Below are 22294 nucleotides of genomic sequence, written 5' to 3'. Positions count from 1 at the left end.
GCAGCCACTTCAGGACTGAGCCACCCAGGCGCTCCCCTGTTGAATGTTCTTTAGATCAATGACATGACTAGATTTGGGCCTTGAAAATAATCATTCTGGCTCCACTGTTACATGTCAGTATAATTATATACAAGTTATTATGTTGTATTGAAGGTGTTATACCCAGATACTGGCTAGAAACTATTTCCGTAAGTGAGTGGTTTTCAACCTTATCAGAGCTAGTACCCGTTTTTAAAAATATTTTGTAACACTCTTTGACTTTTATGAAGTGATTTCATGAGATAAAGAAATAAAAAGAATAAAAAGGAAATAATTTATAAAAAGACTGTTTCTACATGTAGAATTTGGGTACCAGTTCTCTAGTACTCTACCTTGCTACTCAAGGTGTGGTTTCTGAGCTGGTAGATTAGTATCCCCTGGGTGCTTATTTTGTAAACTCAGGCCCTGCTTCAGAGCTACTAGATCTGAATATGCAATTTAACTAGATCCTCAAATGATTTGTATGCATATTCACGTTTGGGAAGTACTGTTTTTAAATACACAATAAAGTAGTAAGATGCTTGCAAAATCACTGTGAATGTGATACCTAGAAAGGCAGATTGTTATAGGTATATGTATTGGCAATCCAGATACTAGGAAGAGCCAGTGATGTGATTTTTCATAATTCTGAGCAAATCACCTGTAGTCTTCCCTTAATTATATATTATTTGCTTTCTTATAAATACAACATATGGCAGAATGGTAGGGAACTACTTTTGAGTTTATATATAATGTGGAATTTGTTTCTAGGTTCACATAATTATAAATAGGCTTCTCAGCTATATGAATGTCTTGTAGGGCATTCAAAAGTTGTACAGGACAATTCTTTATTGTGCAGGGCGAGCCAGAGCATTGTAAGCCATTCCTGGCTCCCATCCACTGAACATAAGTATCACCTCCCAGTCACTTTGACAACCTCCCCCAATAAAAGCTCCCACAGATTTTTAAAAATGCTCCCTTGAATGCTGCCTTCATTGAGAGCTACTACCATAAACTCACAGGTGATTTGAGATGCTGATGCAGCACAGCATATGACCAGCCTTAACTCTTGAAGCAGATATTTTGACTCTGAAACCCTGTGCTGAGTTGGTTTGCATCCACTTGGAATATTGAGTGCAGTTCTCAACTCTACTAGCCAGGAAGCTTTTGAACAGAAACTCTTCCCTACTCATCAGCCCTGAGACTTTGCTGTGTACAACCTGGGAGTCATTGCTTTTGCCATTAACAGTCTCATTTGTCTTGGGGGATTTGGTGGAAAAAAGATTGAAAACAAATACAGTCACCTCATCTTATAATCCATTAAAATTGGCTATAGAAAACATAACAGCTTTATGCTTTTAAGAACCTAAAATAAAATGTGGTGAAAGTAATTATGTTAATTAATTTGAAAACAGTTAAGAATTGATGGTACCTCAGCCAGACAGTTCAAATCCTTGATTCTGTCAAGTGCAGAACATAGTAGCTAAGTTGTAAGTATGTGAGAATGTTATCAAATTAAAGTGTTTGAAAAGAATACTTGGCACACACGTGGATGGCGACACACAGAAAGGTCTATAGGTAATACAGGTTTATAGGTAAATTCTAGGAAAAGTACAAAGTTTCATTTTGAAGTAGCAAGTTACAGGAGAGGTTTTTGTATCAAGGTATGTATTAGTCAAATAAACTAAGGTCAAGTAAGTTTGTAAGAGAAGTTAAATGAGTACATGTAGTGATCACAAAGGAAGTGACACAGGTATGAGGGGGAATAACCACCAAGAAGTAACCAAGTAATAGAGAAAGAAATGTATAAATTTGTTTCCTAATATTTTTTCCATCCATCACCACATATATGTCATTTACCAGGAAAAAGGAGGAAAAAAATAGGAGATAATCAAGAAGTGGTAAAATTAACACAAAGAAACTTAAGTACACACACACACACACACACACAGTGATAAATCATGAAGGGTAAGGTTGAGCAATATTGTTACCATATTTGCAATTTGTAGCTTTAATGTAATATATCAAATGTTTTATACAATAGATTTATGATTAAAGACTCTAATATGTCTGTTCTTGAGTTTCTGTCTGTTTAGTACATGATTATTTTGGTCATTGTTTTGAGAATTACTTTTTTATAAGGATTATCTATTAATGAAAATATGGTTAAGATATTTGATCTGTTTGGTGTATCTTCACACTATGAAGATTAGATCCCATGGATTATTGGTGCAGATATTAGAACATAGTACACAATACCAAACTTAGTGTGTCTTAGTTTCCATATAGTGGGTCAATAAGAAATAGCTTTTAGACTGTTGATGATTTCCTATAGGTTAATCACACAAATTGTAATTAGAAAGTGTCACATTTATTAGAAAACTTTAAAAGTTATTTTCCTTTCACTGAAGAGGGATGGTGTATGTCCCCATTATAAGGATAACATTGATGAAAATGGGGACACATTATACCTTATTTCTTCTTCTTTTATAGGTTTTAAAACGACCAGAATATTTTGGGAAGTTTGGTAAAATACATAAAGTTGTCATCAATAATAGCACATCATATGCAGGCTCACAGGTAACTAATTATAGGGATTTTTGCCTTTCCTCCCTGTGGTCTAGGCTTGACCTAGTCTGTTCAGAAGGAAAATCTGCTTTCTGGGAGTAGAAAAGCCTGAGGGTCAAGGATTTAAGCAGTGTTAGTGACCTCTACTGGTGGGGTGGGGGAATTTCTGGTGCTTATTTGACTTCAGGACTTAACAGTGAATTGATTGTAGTAAGAAATGGTAAAACAAAGATTAAGTGATGGTTTGAGGGGGAGGGGGAGTTGAGTCTATTATCAGGCAGTGTAATAATTAGATGATGATTTCTAATTTTTTAGATGTTGAAAACTTTAATAGAGCATCTTTGTTATGCTGGTATTAGGAGACAGAATAGTCTTGCAAATTGGATTTACTTTGGGGAGAGCATAATTTGACACAGTGTCTTGAAGTTTTATTTTTTTTAAATCTAACTTTCAAAATTTGTTGTAACCTTGATGAGCCTGTCAAATGACTTTAGAAAAATAAATACCAAGCCAGAGATGATACTTTATCCATATTATATTTTAGTCTACTTAAAATCAGATAAGTATGATTGTTTTAAGATGAGCTCTATTACATGGTTTAATCAAAGCTACTACTATTTCTGATTATGGTCATTATTATTAATGATAATAGTAGTAAAGACCTTTAGAATTCCCTAGGCAAGGTGCAAAGGAATTGTTTTTTTCTTGAATTTGTAATTAGTAACCGTGTGTTTTCACTTTAGGGTCCAAGTGCCAGTGCTTATGTAACCTATATCCGGTCAGAAGATGCTCTCAGAGCCATACAGTGTGTCAACAATGTGGTAGTAGATGGCAGAACACTTAAGGTAATGTGGCCTCTTGATTGTTTTTAAGGGGGAAGAGATTAAATGTAGTAAAAAGGGGAGACTCTTAGCATTTGCTCATTACATTTGGAGGGAGTCTGTTTGAAGATTGCTTCTTCAACATCCGTACTAACTTATGACCGCTAATTTGTTTACTGCCAGCTTATGTAGGGTCTTGTTTTACCAGGTAGGAATAAACACATTCATTATTAGGTGATAATCTTTAAAAATCTGTATTTACGCATAGTCTTATTTTGTGAGAATAGGATCTATTATTCTTATCAGAAATAGATAAGGATTCTAATTTGTCATCCTTAAAGATTTGGCCATTGATCAGTTAAGGTTTGAGTAAAGGGTTGCGCTAAGCCATGCTTGATATGAATGGAGCAAATTCATATTTATTTCTAGTTAGGCCATCCTAGAAAAAGGAATTTGCTTAGGTGCCTAACTTCTGTAACATGGAATAGGTTTTGTATGTCTTCTCTAGGGAAGATGATTTGGGTGCTCAAGTTCTGGAAAATCTAACTGAGGTGCTTTCTTTAGTTCTCCCAAAGAAGCATCATTTTTAATAGATGCTGCTAGCAATAGTTTAGTTCTCCAGTGTTCAGAGTCATACTTCTCTTCTTGTTTTATCATGTCTGTGCCTCATTTGAGGTGAAGTGAAAATACCAATTCACATTTTGGGTCCTTCCCCTCCCCCTCTTTCTGCAGGCATCTCTAGGTACAACAAAATACTGCAGTTACTTCTTAAAGAATATGCAGTGTCCAAAGCCTGACTGCATGTATCTACATGAATTGGGGGATGAGGCGGCCAGCTTCACGAAAGAGGAAATGCAGGTAGTAAATTAATGTGAATTATAAACTTTGCAGAAAAGGAAGTATTGTTCTTTATAAATTAAAATTGCAAAAGCAAAAACTGGGGATTAAAAAAAAATTATTATTAAAGTAGCATTTTCCAAATAGTGTTCCATGGAATGTCAGTTCTACAGAATATTGTTCTATTAAAAATGGATCTGTAATCCATTAAGTTTGAAAATGCTAGATTAATGAAGATAAATAGTTTTCTTTCCTGCAGGACTTCTCAGAGTCTTTAATATGCTAATAAATATCCAAGAAGGGAATGTACAATCAGAACTTAATTGACCAAGGAAAGCATTTTGGTAAATGCTACTTTAGGGGGAATATCAACAAATTGGAAGCTAAGTGGGTTACTGTAATTATGAGAGTTTTTCCTTCCCAGTTTCCACTCTTTATAGAACATGCTAGAAGATAATAACCTATCAAATATTGCTAATAACCTAACATTTTTATAAAATGATTCTCCTCATGAAAGTGTACAATGAGTCAGTGTTCTGTGAAGGTGGATTGAAGGTTTATTATCCTGTGTTCTTTTTTATATTTTCTATTCTCTGGTCTCCTTTCAATTTGTAGTATTATAATCATGATTTTACAAGTAAAATTGTTGACCATATGCATATTAAATAAGGATTATACCAAAGCACAATGCTGCACTTCCCTATTATAGATGAGGACATCAGATTGTTGCTATGGACTTTTGCTGTAATACTTCTCATTTAGAAGATAGAGGGCCGTTGATTGCTACCTTGGGCTCTCCAGGTCAAACTAGAGAGAGTCTGGTAGGGTTTCTGTTAAGAGCATATTGTTAAAATGAAATATTTCCCTTTTTTCACTTGGAGTTATTTCAGACTTAAATCCCATTATAATTGATCCATTGGAATTTCTCGATCGTGTTTCTTTATGGTCTAAAAACAATGTTAAAATAAGGTCTCTGTGATATTTAATGGGGAGAGATGACTTCTTATTTAATAAATGCTTCTTGATTTTGTTTTTTTTCTTTTTTTTGGGTGAAACGTTGTGGGTAGAATCTAAGGTCACACCATTCCAGAATAAATTTTGACATGTAGAGAACATGCATTACTCATGCTACTATTATACTGAAAATTTCTGCCAAAGAATTTCTAAGCCCTAGTTGATCTCATTTTTGAGTAATTCTGAATTGTAAACGAAAATGGACAGACAGTCCCATGGAACTGACTTGTAATGGGATTTAACCTGTCTTTCTGGACTGCCCCTGTAAAATCATTTGAGTATTAGTTTTAGCACTTAGTTGCTAATGAAAGCCATAATGTCTCCTGAAGTATTGATTGCAGAAAAAAATTTCAAGGCTTTTCATGTTTTAAAGATGTAACATCCACATCTCCTATATTTTTTTCTTAATAATTTAAAATTCATATTGTGATGAATTCATCTGCTCTTTATGTGAGTTTAAAATTAATTTGAAAAGAGGTTTCTTTATTGAAACGGTTCCTCTTATATAGAAAGGAAATTTGAACAAATTATGTCATGGCAAAAATCAGAAGATCTTTCCTTGTTTTACTGCATAATTAAAAATTTGGTACCATATGAAATATTTATAGATCCATTTGAAACAGGCAGGAGCCCCCTTGGAACAGGGCACAGTGCGTTGTGCAGTGTATATAACACAGTTCTACTTGATTAGGTGATGTTGGCCTTGCTTGTTTTTACTGTCTTGTGTTTTTTTGATCTGTCCCATTCTGGGTTTGGTTTTCCTGTAACATCTAGTTAGACCACACTTTAAAATAATTAAACAATCCTGAAGGTAAGTAAAAATGTCATTTCAGTCATGATTTACATGCGAGTAGTAAAAAGTTATTCAAAGTATTTTCACTGTAATTGATTTAAGATTTTATTTATTTATTTTTGAGAGCTAGGGAGAGAGAGCACAAGCATGAGTGGGGGGCGGAGGGGCAGAGGGAGAAGCAGACTCCCCAGTGAGCAGGGAGTCCAGTAAGGGGCTCCATCCCAGGACCCTGGGATCATGACCTGAGCCGAAGGCAGCTGCTTAACCCACTGAGCCACCCAGGCACCCCTCATTGTAACTTCTTTCTGTGTAAGACTAATTTCCAGAGGCAGTCTTTGCCTAATTTCCCTGATAATGTTTGTGATATTGTCTTCTGATATGTAGCAACCGACTATAGTAAATACAGATTTCTCTCTGTGTATAGAGCAGTGATCTGTAAACTTTCTGTAAAGAGCCAGTTAGTAAATATTTTAGTCTTTCTGGGCCTATGGTCTTTGTAGTAAATACTCAGTTCTTTTGTTGTAGCAGAGACCAGCCATAGACAGCAAGTAAATGAATGAGCATGACTGTTCCAATGAAACTTTACTTATAAAAACAAAGGGGCTGGGGGCACCTGGGTGGCTTGGTTTGGTGTCTGCCTTTGGCACAGATCATGATCCCAGGGTCCGGGGATTGAGTCCTGCTTTGGGGTCCCTGCTCAGTGGGAAGTCTGCTTCTCCCTCTCCCTCTGCCTGCTGCTCCCCGTAATTGTGCATGTGTGCTCTCTCTCTCTCTCTAGCAAATAAGTAAATAAAATCTTAAAAAACACACACACAAGAGAAACAAAGGGGTTGGCTGTAAACTGCCAGCTCCAGTTTTGGAGTTTAAAATAACATTAATTTTTATATAAAAACAAAGTAATGGAATTTTTACTTTGTGTCAAGATAATGAAAAAGGTTATTAATACTCTTCATCTGTGTACAATTTACAACATGTTTTTCTTATTTATTCAAAAGATTATTTATTTGACAGAAAGCAAGAGAGAGAGAGAGAGAGCAAGCAATAGAGGGAACACAAGCAGGGGGAGTGGGAGAGGAAGAAGAGAAGCAGGCTTCCCGCTGAGCAGGGAGCCTGATGTGGGGCTCCATCCCAGGACTCTGGGATCATGACCTGAGCTGAAGGCAGATGCATAACAACTGAGCCACCATCTAGGTGCCCTGTTCGTCTCTTTTAAAAAGAGAAATTAAATATTTTTGGTGATCTTCAGAAAATTCTGTAATGGCCTTGTTAGAAGACTTCATTCTTAAATGAAAGATGGAGGAATAAGTTGAAAAAGGCCTCTATTGTTATTTTCCTTTTTTGGTTTTCCCTTTCCTCCTTTCCTTCCTTCCTTCCTTCCTTCCTTCCTTCCTTCCTTCCTTCCTTCCTGGATTTATTTAGTTGACAGAGAAAGAGAGAAAGCACAGCAGGGGGAGTGGGAGAGGGAGAAGCAGGCTTCCTGCCAAGCAGGGAGCCCGATGTGGGACTCAGTCCCAGGACCCTGGGATCATGACCTGAACCAAAGGCAGGTGCTTAACAGACTGAGACACCCAGGTGCTCTGGACCTCTAGTTTTTTGAGCTGGCAAATAAGTTGTCTGTAATTACGCTTTCTGCACAATAAATGGTTGATGAAATCCTTAATGAATGGCATATATATTTTGTAGTTTTGTTGGAAGAACTTTCATTGGTCTGGCAGTTCTGTGACATCCTCACAGGGTTCTCTAATGCCATGAAAAACCCTTACATGTTTTATTTAGGATATTTTTAATAATTCAGAAAGTAAGTCATTACTTTATACCACCCATTTTGTGAACCCCACTGCAGTTTTAATTTCTTCTTCCATTAGGCGGGTAAGCACCAAGAATATGAACAGAAACTACTTCAAGAATTATATAAGTTAAACCCCAATTTTCTTCAACTATCTACGGGTTCAGTTGATAAGAATAAGAACAAAGTGACACCACTGCAGAGGTATGATACGTAAGTACCGATATTAGTATAATCGGACACCTTACCTTCATGTCTGTCGATCTTCTCTTCTCATTTTACATCTTCTTCAGGCAAAATTCTTGACAGTGTCTATCATTTGTGCAGAATTATTGCATTATATAGGAAATGTTCAGTCACAGTTTCTGGGTTTGAATGTTTGCTGCCTCCTGCTCCCTGGTAATACTTCACATGAGCCTCTTGGTGGCTACCCCTTTGCATTGGTTTGCAGACTGCCCTGGACCCTGGGAACACCCTCCTTGAAAAAAAAAAGAATTTAAGGGATGTTGGTTATTGAAGGGCTCTTATTGCCTAATTAGGGTTCCCCCCGATACAGTTGAGGGGTAAAATATTGTAAAAGGGGAAGTGGGAGTTATCTGAAGCATTGTATGTTGGGGACACAAATAATTGTAGTTTTCTAGTCACAGGAATCATTAAAGTCTTATATCCTCTGAATGAGGAGGATTCAGAATTTTCATCTCAAGAAACAAATTATTTTTGTGTAGACCTGTATTATGTCAATGTTTAAATAAATTTATAGTCTAAGGTATTGAGTCTCATTCTGATATGGTGATCTTCACATTTTGGGTTCTATTTGGTTATGGCCTGTCAGAAAATGGTATGGTTAATAAAAACAGTAATTTGGGGTTGTCCTCTATCCTGAATGTTCCTTAAGTTTCATGTGTTAGGCTCTTGTAATTTTTTTTTAATTTGGTAAGTTTAATTTTTATAAAATGAATTCATTTAAATATGTAGTTATAATTAATTTAGCTATGTTGATTTTCTTTTTTAAAAAACTTAGTCCAAAGTTAAATTTGTTTAAAGTGATATTCTAAATGTCTGGTTGTTATTTGTTACAGTCCAGCATTTAGCACTAAAGTAATATAAGGGCCATTTTTCAAATACAGCTTATAATAACTACATACATTGTCATCAGGTCTGTTTCTTCAACTACCTATTCTTGTGTTTAAATTCTTGAAGTCCTTAAGTTTATTCACTTTGGTGGTAAAGATTATTTATAAGGCTATTAAAATTTATTTATATATGCTCAGACATATACACATATGCACATGTACATACGTGTGTATATAAATATATAAAAAAGAGGCCACAGAGCAAAACGTAAAATTACTATATAGTAAACTGTGTAAAATTTGTTTATATCAAAGCTAAGAATTAAAGCTAAGTCCAACAGAAATCTTTTGGGATGGGAAGCTTTGACCCTTTCCATTGATCTTTTTGTACCTACTCCTTTCTACTCCTGGATGTTTATTTTATTATGAACCATGTTCTGTTCTGTTCTTCATTGGTTGCTAACTCAATAGTGCTTCGTATAAGAATGGGGTTATTGTAGTAAAAATTTATTTCCGATGCTTTTAACATTTATTTACATCACTGTTTCATTAAAAATATCATTCTAATTAAAACCATAATCTGGGTTTATAGCCCCTAGAGAATTCAGACCAGAAATTTAAAATTTAGATAATCTCTTTGAGATAATGTTCTTTATTTCCTGAATATGAAAGTAATATGTTTCTACTTAAAGAAATTTGAAAAATATATAAAAGCAAACGGAAGAAAGTAAATATTGTCTGTGATCTCAGTGCTCAAGATGTTTCCCTGAAAATGATTTGATGTGTTTCCTGCAGTGTATATTTCTTTGTAGTCTTTTTCCTTCTTGTGAATGTATATATACACAAAATACATTGGTTTGTTATGTTTTAAAACTTAATATTCATTATTATGAATATTTTCCTTTGTCATGAAAACATAATTTTTTATGGCTGCATGGTATTTCATTATACATGAGCATTTGAAATTTATTAAAACAACCTCCTGCTGGTGTATATTATTTTCATTTTGGTGCTCTTATTTATGACACTGTGATGAACATTTTTTTCATATAAACATTTTGGTTGTAGCTTTGATTCTCTTTGAAGTAGAACTGCTGAGTCAAAGATGATGAGTATCTATTTCCTTGAATTGAATATTTTTTCTGCACATTTGGCAATTGGATAAAAACTGTCTCATTTTAATTTGTATTTGACTAATAGAGTGAACTTCTTATAGATTGTGAATTCGTATCTGTTTGTTATGTTTTATTGATGTATTTAAGTGTTGTATGTGCATTATACAGAACTAACTTCCCCACTTAGTTGACCAGTCTATTTGTGTTTCAAAATACTTGAATTTATAAATCAATTTTGGAAGAAATTCTGTTCTGCAATATAATACTGAGTGTTCTGAACCATTAACATGATATATCTCTCCAAGTCTTCTGTATCTCTTAGAAAAGAATTTGTTGCTGTCTTTTCCCTGCTTTATTGTATTGCATCTCCCACCACCACCTCTTCCTATTTGAGAATTCCGAGGCTAAAAATTAAAGACCAGTGTTAGAAAGTGGGGCTTTCAGGCATCCTTGTCTCATTTTTTTTATAGGGTTATCTCCCTATTTTATAAGGCTGTCTCTGGTGTTTTATTCACTTGTAAATGCGATTTTAACCATTTATTTGAGAGAAGTATTTTTAATCACAGTATTGAGAATACCTTGTTATTGTTAATTTGTTTTTTTCTTTAGATTGAAAGTGAAAATTGACACTTACCAAATGTTCTTTTGGTGTTTATAACAAGTATTTAGTGTTTCTTTAACTTATTTTTTTGTGATCAGTTATTATTAGATTTACTAATATGTTACTGCCTTTGCCTTCATATAAAGTACGGTCAGAACACATAACTGTTTCAGTAGCAAGAGGGGAATGTCCTGGATACCACAGAGTAAAAGGAAGAGAAAGGGAGATTTAAATTAAAACAATGTACTCAATTAAGTAACTGCCCAAAGCCAGTGTTACTAAACCTCACCTAGGATCAGAATAAATTTTAACATGGCTAGCTGTGCTTTGCATAAGTACACAATATAGGAAGGTTTCCTTGGGGAAGAAGAAGGGTTGTTTTTTGTTGGTTTAATTCAGGTCCCCCAAATTTAAGGATAGTTGATGGCCCAAGATACAGAGAGTTCTTCTTTTGGCAAGCTCCTGTAGCTTGTTTTCTTAACATGCCAACCCCTGCAAAAGATTAAATTCAACTGATTGTCATTACTACTGAAGGTTTGCTTTGGTCTCCATTTCCACATTGTCACTGTACAGGATATAGTGGTAGGGATGAATCTGTAGATAATTTTCCTTCTTCCCATAGGGAAGACTTGTCAAGTTAGAAAGGTGAACGATATGACCCTTTCCAAAAAATAAAAAATAAAATAAACATGACCCTTTCCATGGTCCTACCCAGCAGATAAGTTTTTCTTAGTCAAGGTAAGTTGAGAATTAAGCTTTCTAGGGAAGAAAGAAAAAGAATGGTTTCTCTCTGTCTCTTCTTGTCATTCACATGTAGTGAATATCAGTTTTGCAAGAACCGCAGGAAAACAAAATGTGGAACTTTATGAATTGACACTAAACCTAAAATGTAGTTTCCTCTTATTTCTGATTAAGCCAGAGTATAAATATTCAGAGTATCATAGCTGCTGAATCCTCACTGAACCCTCACATGGGTTCATATGTAAGTGAGGTTCCTGTAGTGTGTCTTATTCCTGTTTTGCTTAAATGAACAACAAATTATAAAAGGGTATATGTCATTTGTTCTCACCACCCTTCATTATGATGCATTCCAGAGTTTATCAGTCAGATGGAGTATAGATGTGCCACTTTTCTATATTAATCAGTTACTTTGAAATGATGAATACAAATGAGAGAATGGGAAATAAGGAAGCCATGCAGTAGTGATGCTTTGGGACTGGCTGTTGTAAGTTTCGGGCTTTGAAATAACTTAATTTCAGTTGAGACACTATTTGTGTCCCAGTTGAGAACTGTGAAGGGAATAGCAGCTAGATGGGCTATTTGCCCAGGGACAGTGAGTAGGTCTATGTAAGAATTTGGGGAGCAAATTATTGGGTCTATAGATCCCTCAAGGTAAGTGGTTATGACTTGATATTGTGGCTTAGGGAAGTCACAATTGAAAGATTAGGGATGTTCGTCTTCAGACTTAGGTGTGAAGAGGTGTTGGTGTCTTTTGGGTGCCTTCAGTTTCAGTTATCCTGCGTGGTAGATATCACTGGCAAGGAAAACTGAAACTGGCAAGTCTCAGAGAGTTTAAATAATTCACCAGTAAGTACCCTACACAAATAAGTGATAGACCAGATTCTGACCAAAGTTGCTGTCACTTTTACTCCCAGGCTCATTCTCCCACTCTGCCACAGCTCAGTCTAGAGGAGGTAAAATTCTTAAGAGACTTTAGCCTGAATCAAAACTCTAACATGAATCAAACTGACTGACTTTACGAAGACTATGTCACAACTAATATGTAGTTTGACTTTGAAGAACTCAGGTCTGAAAGGCTTATTATCTTCAGGATAAATCAGATATACTATACATCCGAGAAATTAATGGTATTTTAAGCAAAAGCTTTCCTAAACCTCAGTTTGGTGGCTATAGAGGAAAAACTAAAGAAAGGAACATGACTATAGGAATTTGTTAGTTTTTATCACATTGAAAGAAAATGCATGTCTTTTTAAAAACATGGCTGTATCTTAATTGAAAATCAAGTATAAGCTTTGATAGACTGCAAGCATAGTCCAGAGTGCCTTATTTATTCAGCGGAATGGGAGTGGTCACCGCATTAATCTTGTTCTCCTACCCTGACATCATGTAGTCTGGTATGATTTAGAAAAAGTATAGTCCAGAGACTTGTTGAAAATAGTCTTGGGTAGGGCTTGTTAAATCATAAATAGGCTTTAGCACATCTGTGAACTCTCTGAAATTTTATCAGATTTTGTGTGTGTGTGTGTGTGTACATTTTTCTGGAGAGAGGACTCATGACCTAATAATAATTATAAATTACACCAGCGTGTGCTGGTACTTAGAGATAGAGGTGATTTTAGCAGTGATTTTCAAACCATGGACAGGAGCCATGAGAGGTGGCCTACTTTTTTTTTTTTTTTTTTTTTTAAATGGATCCCCAGAAAGGCATTTCCCCTTTTATAATAGATAAATGATTTGCGGTTTCATACCTTTTTTTTTTTGTTTTAGCATGAAACTCAGGGCTACTTATTAGTAAACTAAGTAGTTGCATTAGTAAGATTTACTAAAATTGGGTGTATATATTAAAATTAGTGAGCTATGAAATTTTTCTGACCATTGTTCTCAGAGTCTTTTTTTCTTATTTCTTTTAAGACCTTTTATTCCCCTTCTGTATTTGGAAATATAAAGTTACCACACATGTGCACATACCTACTAGAAAACTAGTAAGCGAGTTCTGGTGTCTTGTTCCACCTACGTAGAATATTTTCAAAAAAGTTAGAGAGCTCTGGTACTTTTTTTTTCAGAGGGTGGGGCATAATGAGTGTGGGGGATGGATAGTTAAGTGAGCAATTGTGTGTTTAAATTCTACTTAAGTATATAGTATCTTTTAAAAGATCAACCTTTATTACTGAAGTGCAAAATGAAAAAGGAGAGATGGAGACGGTTTTACTTGCTGCTTTTGAAAGCTGGCTGCAGCCTACATGTTTAGGATGGTGATTGTTTATCTTTCAACTTTAATATTAAGAATAATTGGATATTTTAATTTCTAGTAATCAAAACATTTATTTTCACTCATGTTCGGTACATCCTGGAGTTCTTGAGAAAGTTTCAGTTAAAATCATATTTGCCAAACTATAATCAGCCCAGATGATTGATGCATTTTTCCTTACCATGCTAGCAACTCATTGTGCCACATTATGTAAGAGGTGGCCATATTTTAGTAGTAAAGTAATACTTGAAATATTAATGTATATTTGAAGCCTGTATCAAATAAACTCTGTAAAGGCACGCTACCTGTCTGTAATTTAAATTTGTCCTTTGCAGTAGCAAATGTTGATCTCAGTTGTTGAAGATGGGCAAGCACAAATAATTAAAATGAACTCTTCTAAATGAATATGGAGTATTTAATATAGGAGCAGTGTGCGTATGTATTTGTATATACAGTAACATGACAGTGAAATTTGGAAATGTCCATGGCTTGATATAAATTATACCTTATTTTTGAAATGCAACTTTAATTAGCACAATCATGGAGACTTTGTCTTTTCAATGTGATGAAAAGGAGAACTAGACTCTCTCAGTATTTTTTCTGTCCCACTCCCAGTCTGGAAAATGGTCTTTTCTTTGATTCTTCTCCTATGTAACAACTTGTCTTATGTTGCAAATTTTAGAAAGCCACCAAGAGACTGTTTTCAGGAATTTGGTGGCATTGCTACAAAATTCCTAGAAAGGAAGTCACATTTGAGCACTGTCCTTTGGGGCGACTTAGAAACTAGCATGTCTGGATGCAAACAGAGGTGTAGCTGCATTACACTGCCTGCTTGCAGATAGCTGTAGAGCATGGTTTTGAATTTGATATTTAATAATTCCTTCTACTCTACAATCCGATAACAGTACTCCTCTTCACTTCCACTAGTGTAGTAATCATCAAATACCAGATGTTGCAGTTTAGACTAAATAAATCAGTATCTCAGAGACAGATTCTGGATATGCACTGTATATTTTTATATTTCAAAAAAAAATGTACATATTTACATATTATGTCCCATAGCACTGGATTCCAATTTTAGGGTTAGTTTAAAAATATTTACTCTTGAGAAATCTATAATCTCACCATAGATTTTCAGAACTATTTAGGACTAGAACTTAAAAAAAAAAAAACTCAGTAAGACGCTGTATATGAAGATATTACATGTTTACAAATTTTTGTTTACAGACATTTATACACACAGCATTGCCTACTGGAAATATCTTGTGTTATGAGACCCACCTACCTTTTAGAATTGCTTAGTCCCACTTGAGTCCAGTACTTTTCAGTCAGTTGTATGGTATTTAAAGACTTCAGGTGTTCTGATTTTTCTTTCTCTCAGCATTATTACTGGGCAACGATGATTCAAAGGCTAACATGCCATTCCTTCAGTTCTTGGACGAAATGAACTCTGAGTGTGCCTGTTGCAGCCAGGACCCTGAGTGCTTGTTGCCACAGCAGAACTTGTGAAAATTCTATTGGGACAGTCAGGCCTTTCCGCAGGGCCCTACCAGTTGGCTGAGATGATGTTTAATCTATTTAATTCTGATTCAGGCTCAGAGGGCTCAGTCGGAGCAAGGAGAGGCAGACCTCAAAGAACCTGTGGAGAGCCAGCAGCAGGAGACTGAATCCTGGAACCTGGAATTAAGGGCTAAATTGGAGAAGCTGGTGAAATCCATCAACCTGGAATTAAGGGCTAAAACGGAGAAGCTGGTGAAATCCATCAGCCAACTGAAAGACCACAAGGATGTCTTCTACTCCCAGTAGAAGACCCAGCCCCAGTGAGAATGCCATCTTAAGACCCCCATCAAACCAGACTTTAGCAGCTTCTGGAGGAAACCATGTGAATTGGACGAAAAGGAAAAAGCAGGTGTTGGATACCTTTAAAGCTACTGCTAATACTGCTAAGCCACTTACCTATCCTAATCAAGCTTAAGTCCAGCAGTGAAATGCCTGCATTGGAGCCCACTTGGACCACAGTTGCAACAGTTGCAGAAGTGTTCGTGGCTGGAGGAAAGTTGTTGTTTTTCATCTGTATCAGCTGCTGGCAGAGCTGAAGGGTCTGAGTTACCTGGTTAGCTATCAGGATGACTCTAACCAAAGAGGTGAACCTGAGGAAGGTCCTATTCACAGAGTTGCTTTAAGTGTCTGCTCACAAAGCTGTTGTGGTAGAAACCCAACCTTGCATCCCCCAAACTTTCTACCGGCCCTTCATCTTCAAGAGCGGGAGGAAGTCTACTGTCCTACAAGGCTGCTGGCGAATTTCCAGGAAGGCAGTGGGTCCCTGACTACACAAGTCCCCATGGACAGGAATCCTCCAGTCCTCCCTCCTCAGTTACAGGGTCTCTAGAAGTTCAACATTCTGACTTCAAACAAGAAAACTTTGACCCATGAGAAGGGGCAAGAGCCAGGGTTGTTTTTTTTTTTTAAAGATTTTATTTATTTATTTGTCAGAGAGAGAGGGTGAGAGAGCAAGCACAGGCAGACAGAGAGGCAGGCAGAGGCAGAGGGAGAAGCAGGCTCCCTGCCGAGCAAAGAGCCCGATGTGGGACTCGATCCCAGGACGCTGGGATCATGACCTGAGCCGAAGGCAGCTGCTTAACCAACTGAGCCACCCAGGCGTCCCAAGAGCCAGGGTTTAATGCATAATTTTGGCTACTTGACTCTGGTTGGTTCCTGAAAGGGCAGCATTAGGGGCTTCAGAGGAATTGCACATTATCAGGGTCATGGTTGGATACATTTAGCAGGGCCTGAAGCAGGAGCTGAAAACAGATAGCCTTTGTGTGATTATTTTTAACGTGAAGCTACTCATTTGCTTTGGCATTGGTTCTCTGGTTCAGTCTGCTCAGCATAAGCCCTCAGAATCAGTAGTTCTTTTCTAGCCCCCCGCCCAAAGCCCTCCTGGAGCTTGCTGGGCCCTGCTCTTAGTTGGCAGTTCTTGTCCTGTGTTGGCTGAGACCTTGACCTGGAGCAGCTGAGCATGCTGAGGTACAAGCTGTTTGGGCAGAACTCTAGGATTAAGGGTACATTGTTGTCCTGGGCTGACTTCACTAAACAGGCGAGCCCCCGCCCTCCCCCCTGCTTTATGCAAGCTACCATTCTGGACATGGTTGCACAAAAATCTGGGCCTGGTATATGACCACCTGAGGAATCTGTGGAGTGATGGCCATATCATGGGCTTTGTGAGCTGGAGTCAGAAGTACCAGCTGCTGAAGAAGATCCATTTCTGGAGCCTTTCTACTACATTTCAGCGAATCATTGGAAGGGGACATGACCTGCTCCAGGGTGGACCATCAGGACAGTGATTAGGTGATCTACTCTGTGCCTCCCAAGAGCAGGGAGGTACTGCAGTCATTCCTGCTGACGGAACTCTTCCAGCACTATCAAATGCTTACTGAGGGAGAACATACCTGAGAATATGCTGTACTTCCTCTACTTCTAAATTTCCTGGAGTGAGGCTTTTGGGTATTACCACCAGGAGAAATTTAATCTTGAGGAACAGAGGAAATACCTGAAACATAGGCTCCTTGGGCTGTCTGCAGACAGGTGGATGAACTGCAACAGCTGCTGGAGCTTTAGCAGGAGCCAGAATTGGATTCATTAGAGCTGGAGCCCAGGATGGCTTAAGGGCCAGAGCTAGGCCTGGAGTTAGAGCTACTGCTGGAGGCAATACTGGATCTGGGGAGCTGGAGCCCATACTAGGCATGGTGGCACAAAGAGTGCCAGAGCCAATCCTGGGACCAGAACGGAAGCTGGAGCCTGTTCTAGAGCCATTCCCAAGGAACCCCATGAGACAACTACTGTTGCTCTGTGATAGGCTTCTAGTGTAACTTGAGATACAAATGAAAGTGGGGCCCCTGTGCATGTTGGTGTTTCTTGGTTATCTTAGAGGACCAGACTTGTTCAGAAGGAGGCATTTCTAAACAGAAGTCGCTAATAAACTTTGTGTTGACCTAGAAAAGAAAAGAAAAAGAAAACCTGTAGATTTTTTGTTTGCTTATTTTTAAATAAAAAAGCCCTGTGCAGTTTATCTTAGTGTACCCAATCTTCTTTCATCTGATATCATGAGGACTTGCCAGTTTTTTACCAGAGACTAGTCCATTTCATAGAGTAGGTATCTTTGTTCCTTATTAAATGTGGTATTTATTAAAGTTTATTTTCCTTTCTTAACCTTTATGGTGTAACAGTGGGTTGGTGGATGTTGATGTAAAACAACAAATATTTAATACAACTATAGTTTAAGCAGATACAGAGCTTGATAAAGAAGGAAGTCCACATCCAGTACTAGGGAAGTTGTTAGTCTAACCTGTTAGTAGTAACTTTGGGAAAGTGTTACCTGTCCAGGCATTAGAGGTCCAAGGAGTTCACATTTATTGGAATTAGAATTTGTAAATAACATATTTTCCCTGTTGAGATTATACATACATTTGTAGGGGTTCTCCCATCTGTATTTTCTTTTGCACTGATAAAGTTGCATTTACAATGGCAGGTTTAACTATAATTGAAATTTTTACAACCCACGTAGGAAATAAAAACAATTTCTAGTTGTATCTTTATTCTTAAAGCTTTTCATTTATTATTCCTTGAGTAGTTAATTTAAAAATTGAGTGGAGCATAAGCTTACTGATACCTTGCCCAATCTAGGTTTTTTAGCAGCTGTCTTTGGTTTGATGATCCTGATCTAGAAATTTTTAAGCATCTTTGGTAAAACTTTACTGTGTAAACCATCAAATGTTATGAATCAGTAGTTAAGAAACCTCAGCATAGTGGACTAGATGATATAAATTGTTCTAATTAGTTGTAATCCAGAAACATTACCAAGGTTTATTCTGAGTGCAATATTTTCAGATACTGCCATTGACACTAGAAAGACTAACCTTACCTGTATTGAAAATTATTACTTAGTGCTCCTTAATGGTGGTGGCTGAGAACCTGAACTGAGCTAGAGACACTGCAGTTCTTCTTTTGTAATGTCTTGCTTTCATCCTTTTGTTTCCATTGTTTCTGTTTCCTTTCACCTTTAAGCCTTAAGTTTGGGGAAGATGGTGGAGTAGGTAGCACCAGGAATCTGTCTCCCCACCTGGACAGCAGTTGTACCGGCAGAATCTGAGTGATACAGCTATTTTGGAATTCTGAAATCTGTTGAAGGCTTGCAAATTCCATGGAAAGACTTGGGTTAATTTTGGTCAATTTTAGCTCTTAGGCCAAAGCGGCTATCTATCCTCTACCCCCAGCTACGGGTCAGGCAGCTGTGCACATGCTCCTGGAGTGGCTTGCATGTAGCTAGCAGGAGCCAGGGTGGGCAAAAACAGCCCTGTCTTTCATGTATTGAGGATCTTTGCTGTAATTGCTGATTACTGCTTCTGATCACAGAGGTGCAGACAAAGAGTAGGCAACCATTGTTGTGGGCCCTTCCCCTTCTGTCTGAAATGATACCCTGGGGATTTAAAGGACTAGTGTCCTTACCCTCTTTTCCCCTTTCAGTTTTTCCTTTTTCTCCTTTTGGTTGCTAGATATTAAAGACTAGGAGGTTCAAAAACAACTGCACATATGGGGAAATATGTAGGGTCTGTGCATGGCCAGAGAAAGGATCAGAAAAGACCTTGAGAAGACTTCAAATTTATATCTAGGACTGACCTTTTATACGGAGACAGACTGCAAAAAAGTAAACAAATAACAAAAAAAGCTAACAGGAAGAAAGAGAATCTGATTTCTAGAGGTACTGTGTTACTAGACTCAAAGGGCCAGTGTTGAATAATAAATCACTGTTACGCATATAAAAGAAACATAAAAGTATGGCTCATTCAAAAGAAAAGAATGATCAACAGAAACTGTCCCTGAAGAAAACCCAGTAGCAGATATAGTAGACAAAGGCTTTTAAAACAACTCTTTTAAAGATTACTAAGGAGGGGCGCCTGGCTGGCTCAGTGGGTTAAAGCCTCGGCCTTCAGCTCGGGTCATGATCCCAGGATCCTGGGATCGAGCCCCGCATCGGGCTCTCTGTTCAGCAGGGAGCCTGCTTCCCTTCCTCTCTCTCTCTCTGCCTGCCTCTCTGCCTACCTGTGATCTCTGTCTGTCAAATAAATAAATAAAATCTAAAAAAAAAAAAAAAAGATTACTAAGGAACTAAAAGATGTGGAGAAAGTAAGAAAAAAAAAGTATGAACAAAAGTGAAATGTCAATAAAAAAAAGTAGGAAAGCAAAAAGAAATTCTGGATCTGAAAAGTACAGTAATTTAAATGAAAAATTCACTAGAGGATTCAAAGGCAGATTTGATTACGTAGCAAAATCTGTGAACTTGAAGATAAAACAATGGATATATTACAATGAGTTTGAGGAACACAAGAGAAAAGACTGAAGAAAAGCAAACAGAGCCAAAGGAACTTGTGGGACACCATCAAGCAGACCAGTACATACATTGTCAGAGTCCCAGAAGGAGAAGAGAGAGAAAGATGCAGAGAGAATATTTGGGGGGAAGAAAAAATGGCGAAAACTTTACAAATTCAATGAAAGAAATGAATATAAACATGGGACAACCTTAAGGAACTCTAATTAAAATGAACTCAGACAAACATTGATACAAACTGTTACCAAACCAAAATCCAGTCAAAATTTCATAATCTAAAATAAAATCAAATAAAGTCAAACCAAAATTTTATTAAAAAGCCAAAGACAAGGAGAATCTCAAAAGCAACAAGAGATGTAAATCATCATGTAGACGGAATCTTCAACAAGATTATTGTATATTTCTCATGAGAAGCTTTGGAGGCCAGAAGGCAATGGCCAGTATATTCAGAGTACTAAGAGACAAAAACTATCAACCAAGAATTCTCTATCCAGCACAACTTTCCTTAGAGTGAGGGAGAAATTCAGACATTCCCAGTTTAACAAAAACTGAGGGAGTTCATGATCTCTAGACCTGCCCTGTAAGAAATGCTCAAGGGAGTCCTGAAAGGTGAAATGAAAGGAAACTAGTAAAGATAAATAAATGGGCAAATATAAAAACTAGTGTGATTGTAACAATGATTTGTAGCTATACTTTTTGTTACCTACATGATTTGAGAGACCAGTACATTTAAGGTTCAATATATTAGTGTAAAAGCTGAAAGGGGTTGGGATTGAGCTGTAAAGGAGTAGTTTTTGTATGTTACTGAAATCAAGTTGATATAAATTTTGAGTGTTGTTAACTTTAGGATGTTAGATTTAACTCCCATGATAACAAGGAAAGTAGCTCTAAGATATACACAAAAGGAGATGAAAAAGGAATTTGAACATTTCACTAGAAAAATGTCAGCTGAAGATAAATAAAGCCAGTAATGTAGGAATTTGATGGGGGGAAAGCTATAAAGCATGTAGAAAACAAAAGGCATAAAGGGCATAATCACTGCTTTCTTATCAGTAATTACTTTAAATATAAATGGATTCAATTCTAATCAAAAGACAGATTGGTAAAATGGATAAAAATACATGATCCAACTATACACAGTCTACTGGAGACTCACATTAGACCCAGAGACACAAACAGGTTGAAAGTGAAAAGATGAGAAAAGATAATCCATGAAAATAGTACACAAAAGAGATCAGGGGTTCTACTATCAAACAAAATGAACTTTAAATCAAGAGAGACGAAGGACTTTGTATATTAATACAGCAAGAAGATAAAAACAATTTTAAACCTTTATGCACCTAATGACAGATCATCAAAATATATGAAGCAAAAACTCACAATATTGAAGGGAAAAATAGTTATACAATAATACTTGAAGATTTCAATACCCTATTCAAAATAATGGCTATAATAACCAGACAGAAGACCAGTAAGGAGATAATTTATTTAAAAAAATATTTTTTATTAACTTATTTGGCTTAGAGAGAATGAGCACACAAACTGGGGGAGAGGGAAGAGGCAGACTCCCTGCTGAGCAGGGAGCCTGACGTGGAGGGTTGATTCTGGAACTCTGGGATCATGATCTGAGCTAAAGGTGAACACTTAACCAACTGAGCCACCCAGGTTCTCTAGTAAAGAGAGAATTTAAACAATATAATAACCTAGCTGAATCTGACAGACATACATAACACTCTCCCCAACAGCAGAATACACATTATTCTCCATTTACATAGGAATTTTCCAGGATAAGTTTATATGTTAGGCTGCAAATTAAGTCTCAGTAGATTTAAAAATCTAGATACCATACTGAGTATCTTTTCTCACTGTGGTAGGATAAAGTTAGAAATCATTATCAAAAGGAAATCTGGAAAATTCAAAAAACTGTGGGAATTAACACTTTTTTTAAAAAAAAATTATTTATTTATATATTTTTTAAAGATTTTATTTGTATATTTGACAGAGAGAGATCACAAGTAGGCAGAGAGGCAGGCAAGAGAGAGGAGGAAGCAGGCTCCCTGCTGAGCAGAGAGCCCGATGCGGGACTCGATCCCAGGACCCTGAGATCATGACCTGAGCCGAAGGCAGCGGCTCAACCCACTGAGCCACCCAGGCACCCTGGGAATTAACACTTTTAAACAACTAATGGGTTAAAGAAAAAAAATCACAAGGGAAATTGGAAAATACTTAGAAATGAATGAAAATGAGAACAAAACATCAAAACTATGGGAAATAGCTAAGAGGACGCAAAGGGG

At 36.9% G+C, this 22294-nt stretch overlaps 1 protein-coding gene across 6 annotated transcripts in view; it reads left to right on the top strand.

Moving 5' to 3' along the window:
• CNOT4 (CCR4-NOT transcription complex subunit 4) overlaps positions 1 to 22294 on the top strand; it is a 140322-nt gene that overhangs the window by 74898 nt on the left and 43130 nt on the right. For 3 of the 6 annotated variants that reach the window (XM_044246635.1, XM_044246633.1, XM_044246637.1), the window contains exons 4-7: positions 2512 to 2598; positions 3330 to 3431; positions 4140 to 4265; positions 7917 to 8041. In XM_044246635.1, coding sequence (XP_044102570.1) covers positions 2512 to 2598; positions 3330 to 3431; positions 4140 to 4265; positions 7917 to 8041 — 440 coding nt within the window. Of the gene's footprint in view, positions 1 to 2511; positions 2599 to 3329; positions 3432 to 4139; positions 4266 to 7916; positions 8051 to 22294 lie in introns of all 6 variants that reach the window. The other 3 variants (XM_044246634.1, XM_044246632.1, XM_044246636.1) reach the window with 1 other exon arrangement.

Source organism: Neovison vison, chromosome 4, assembly GCF_020171115.1.
Source record: "Neovison vison isolate M4711 chromosome 4, ASM_NN_V1, whole genome shotgun sequence".
NCBI classification, from domain to species: domain Eukaryota; kingdom Metazoa; phylum Chordata; class Mammalia; order Carnivora; family Mustelidae; genus Neogale; species Neogale vison.
The sequence above is the reverse complement of the archived record's forward strand: the minus strand, read 5'-3'. Positions and strand labels throughout refer to the sequence as shown.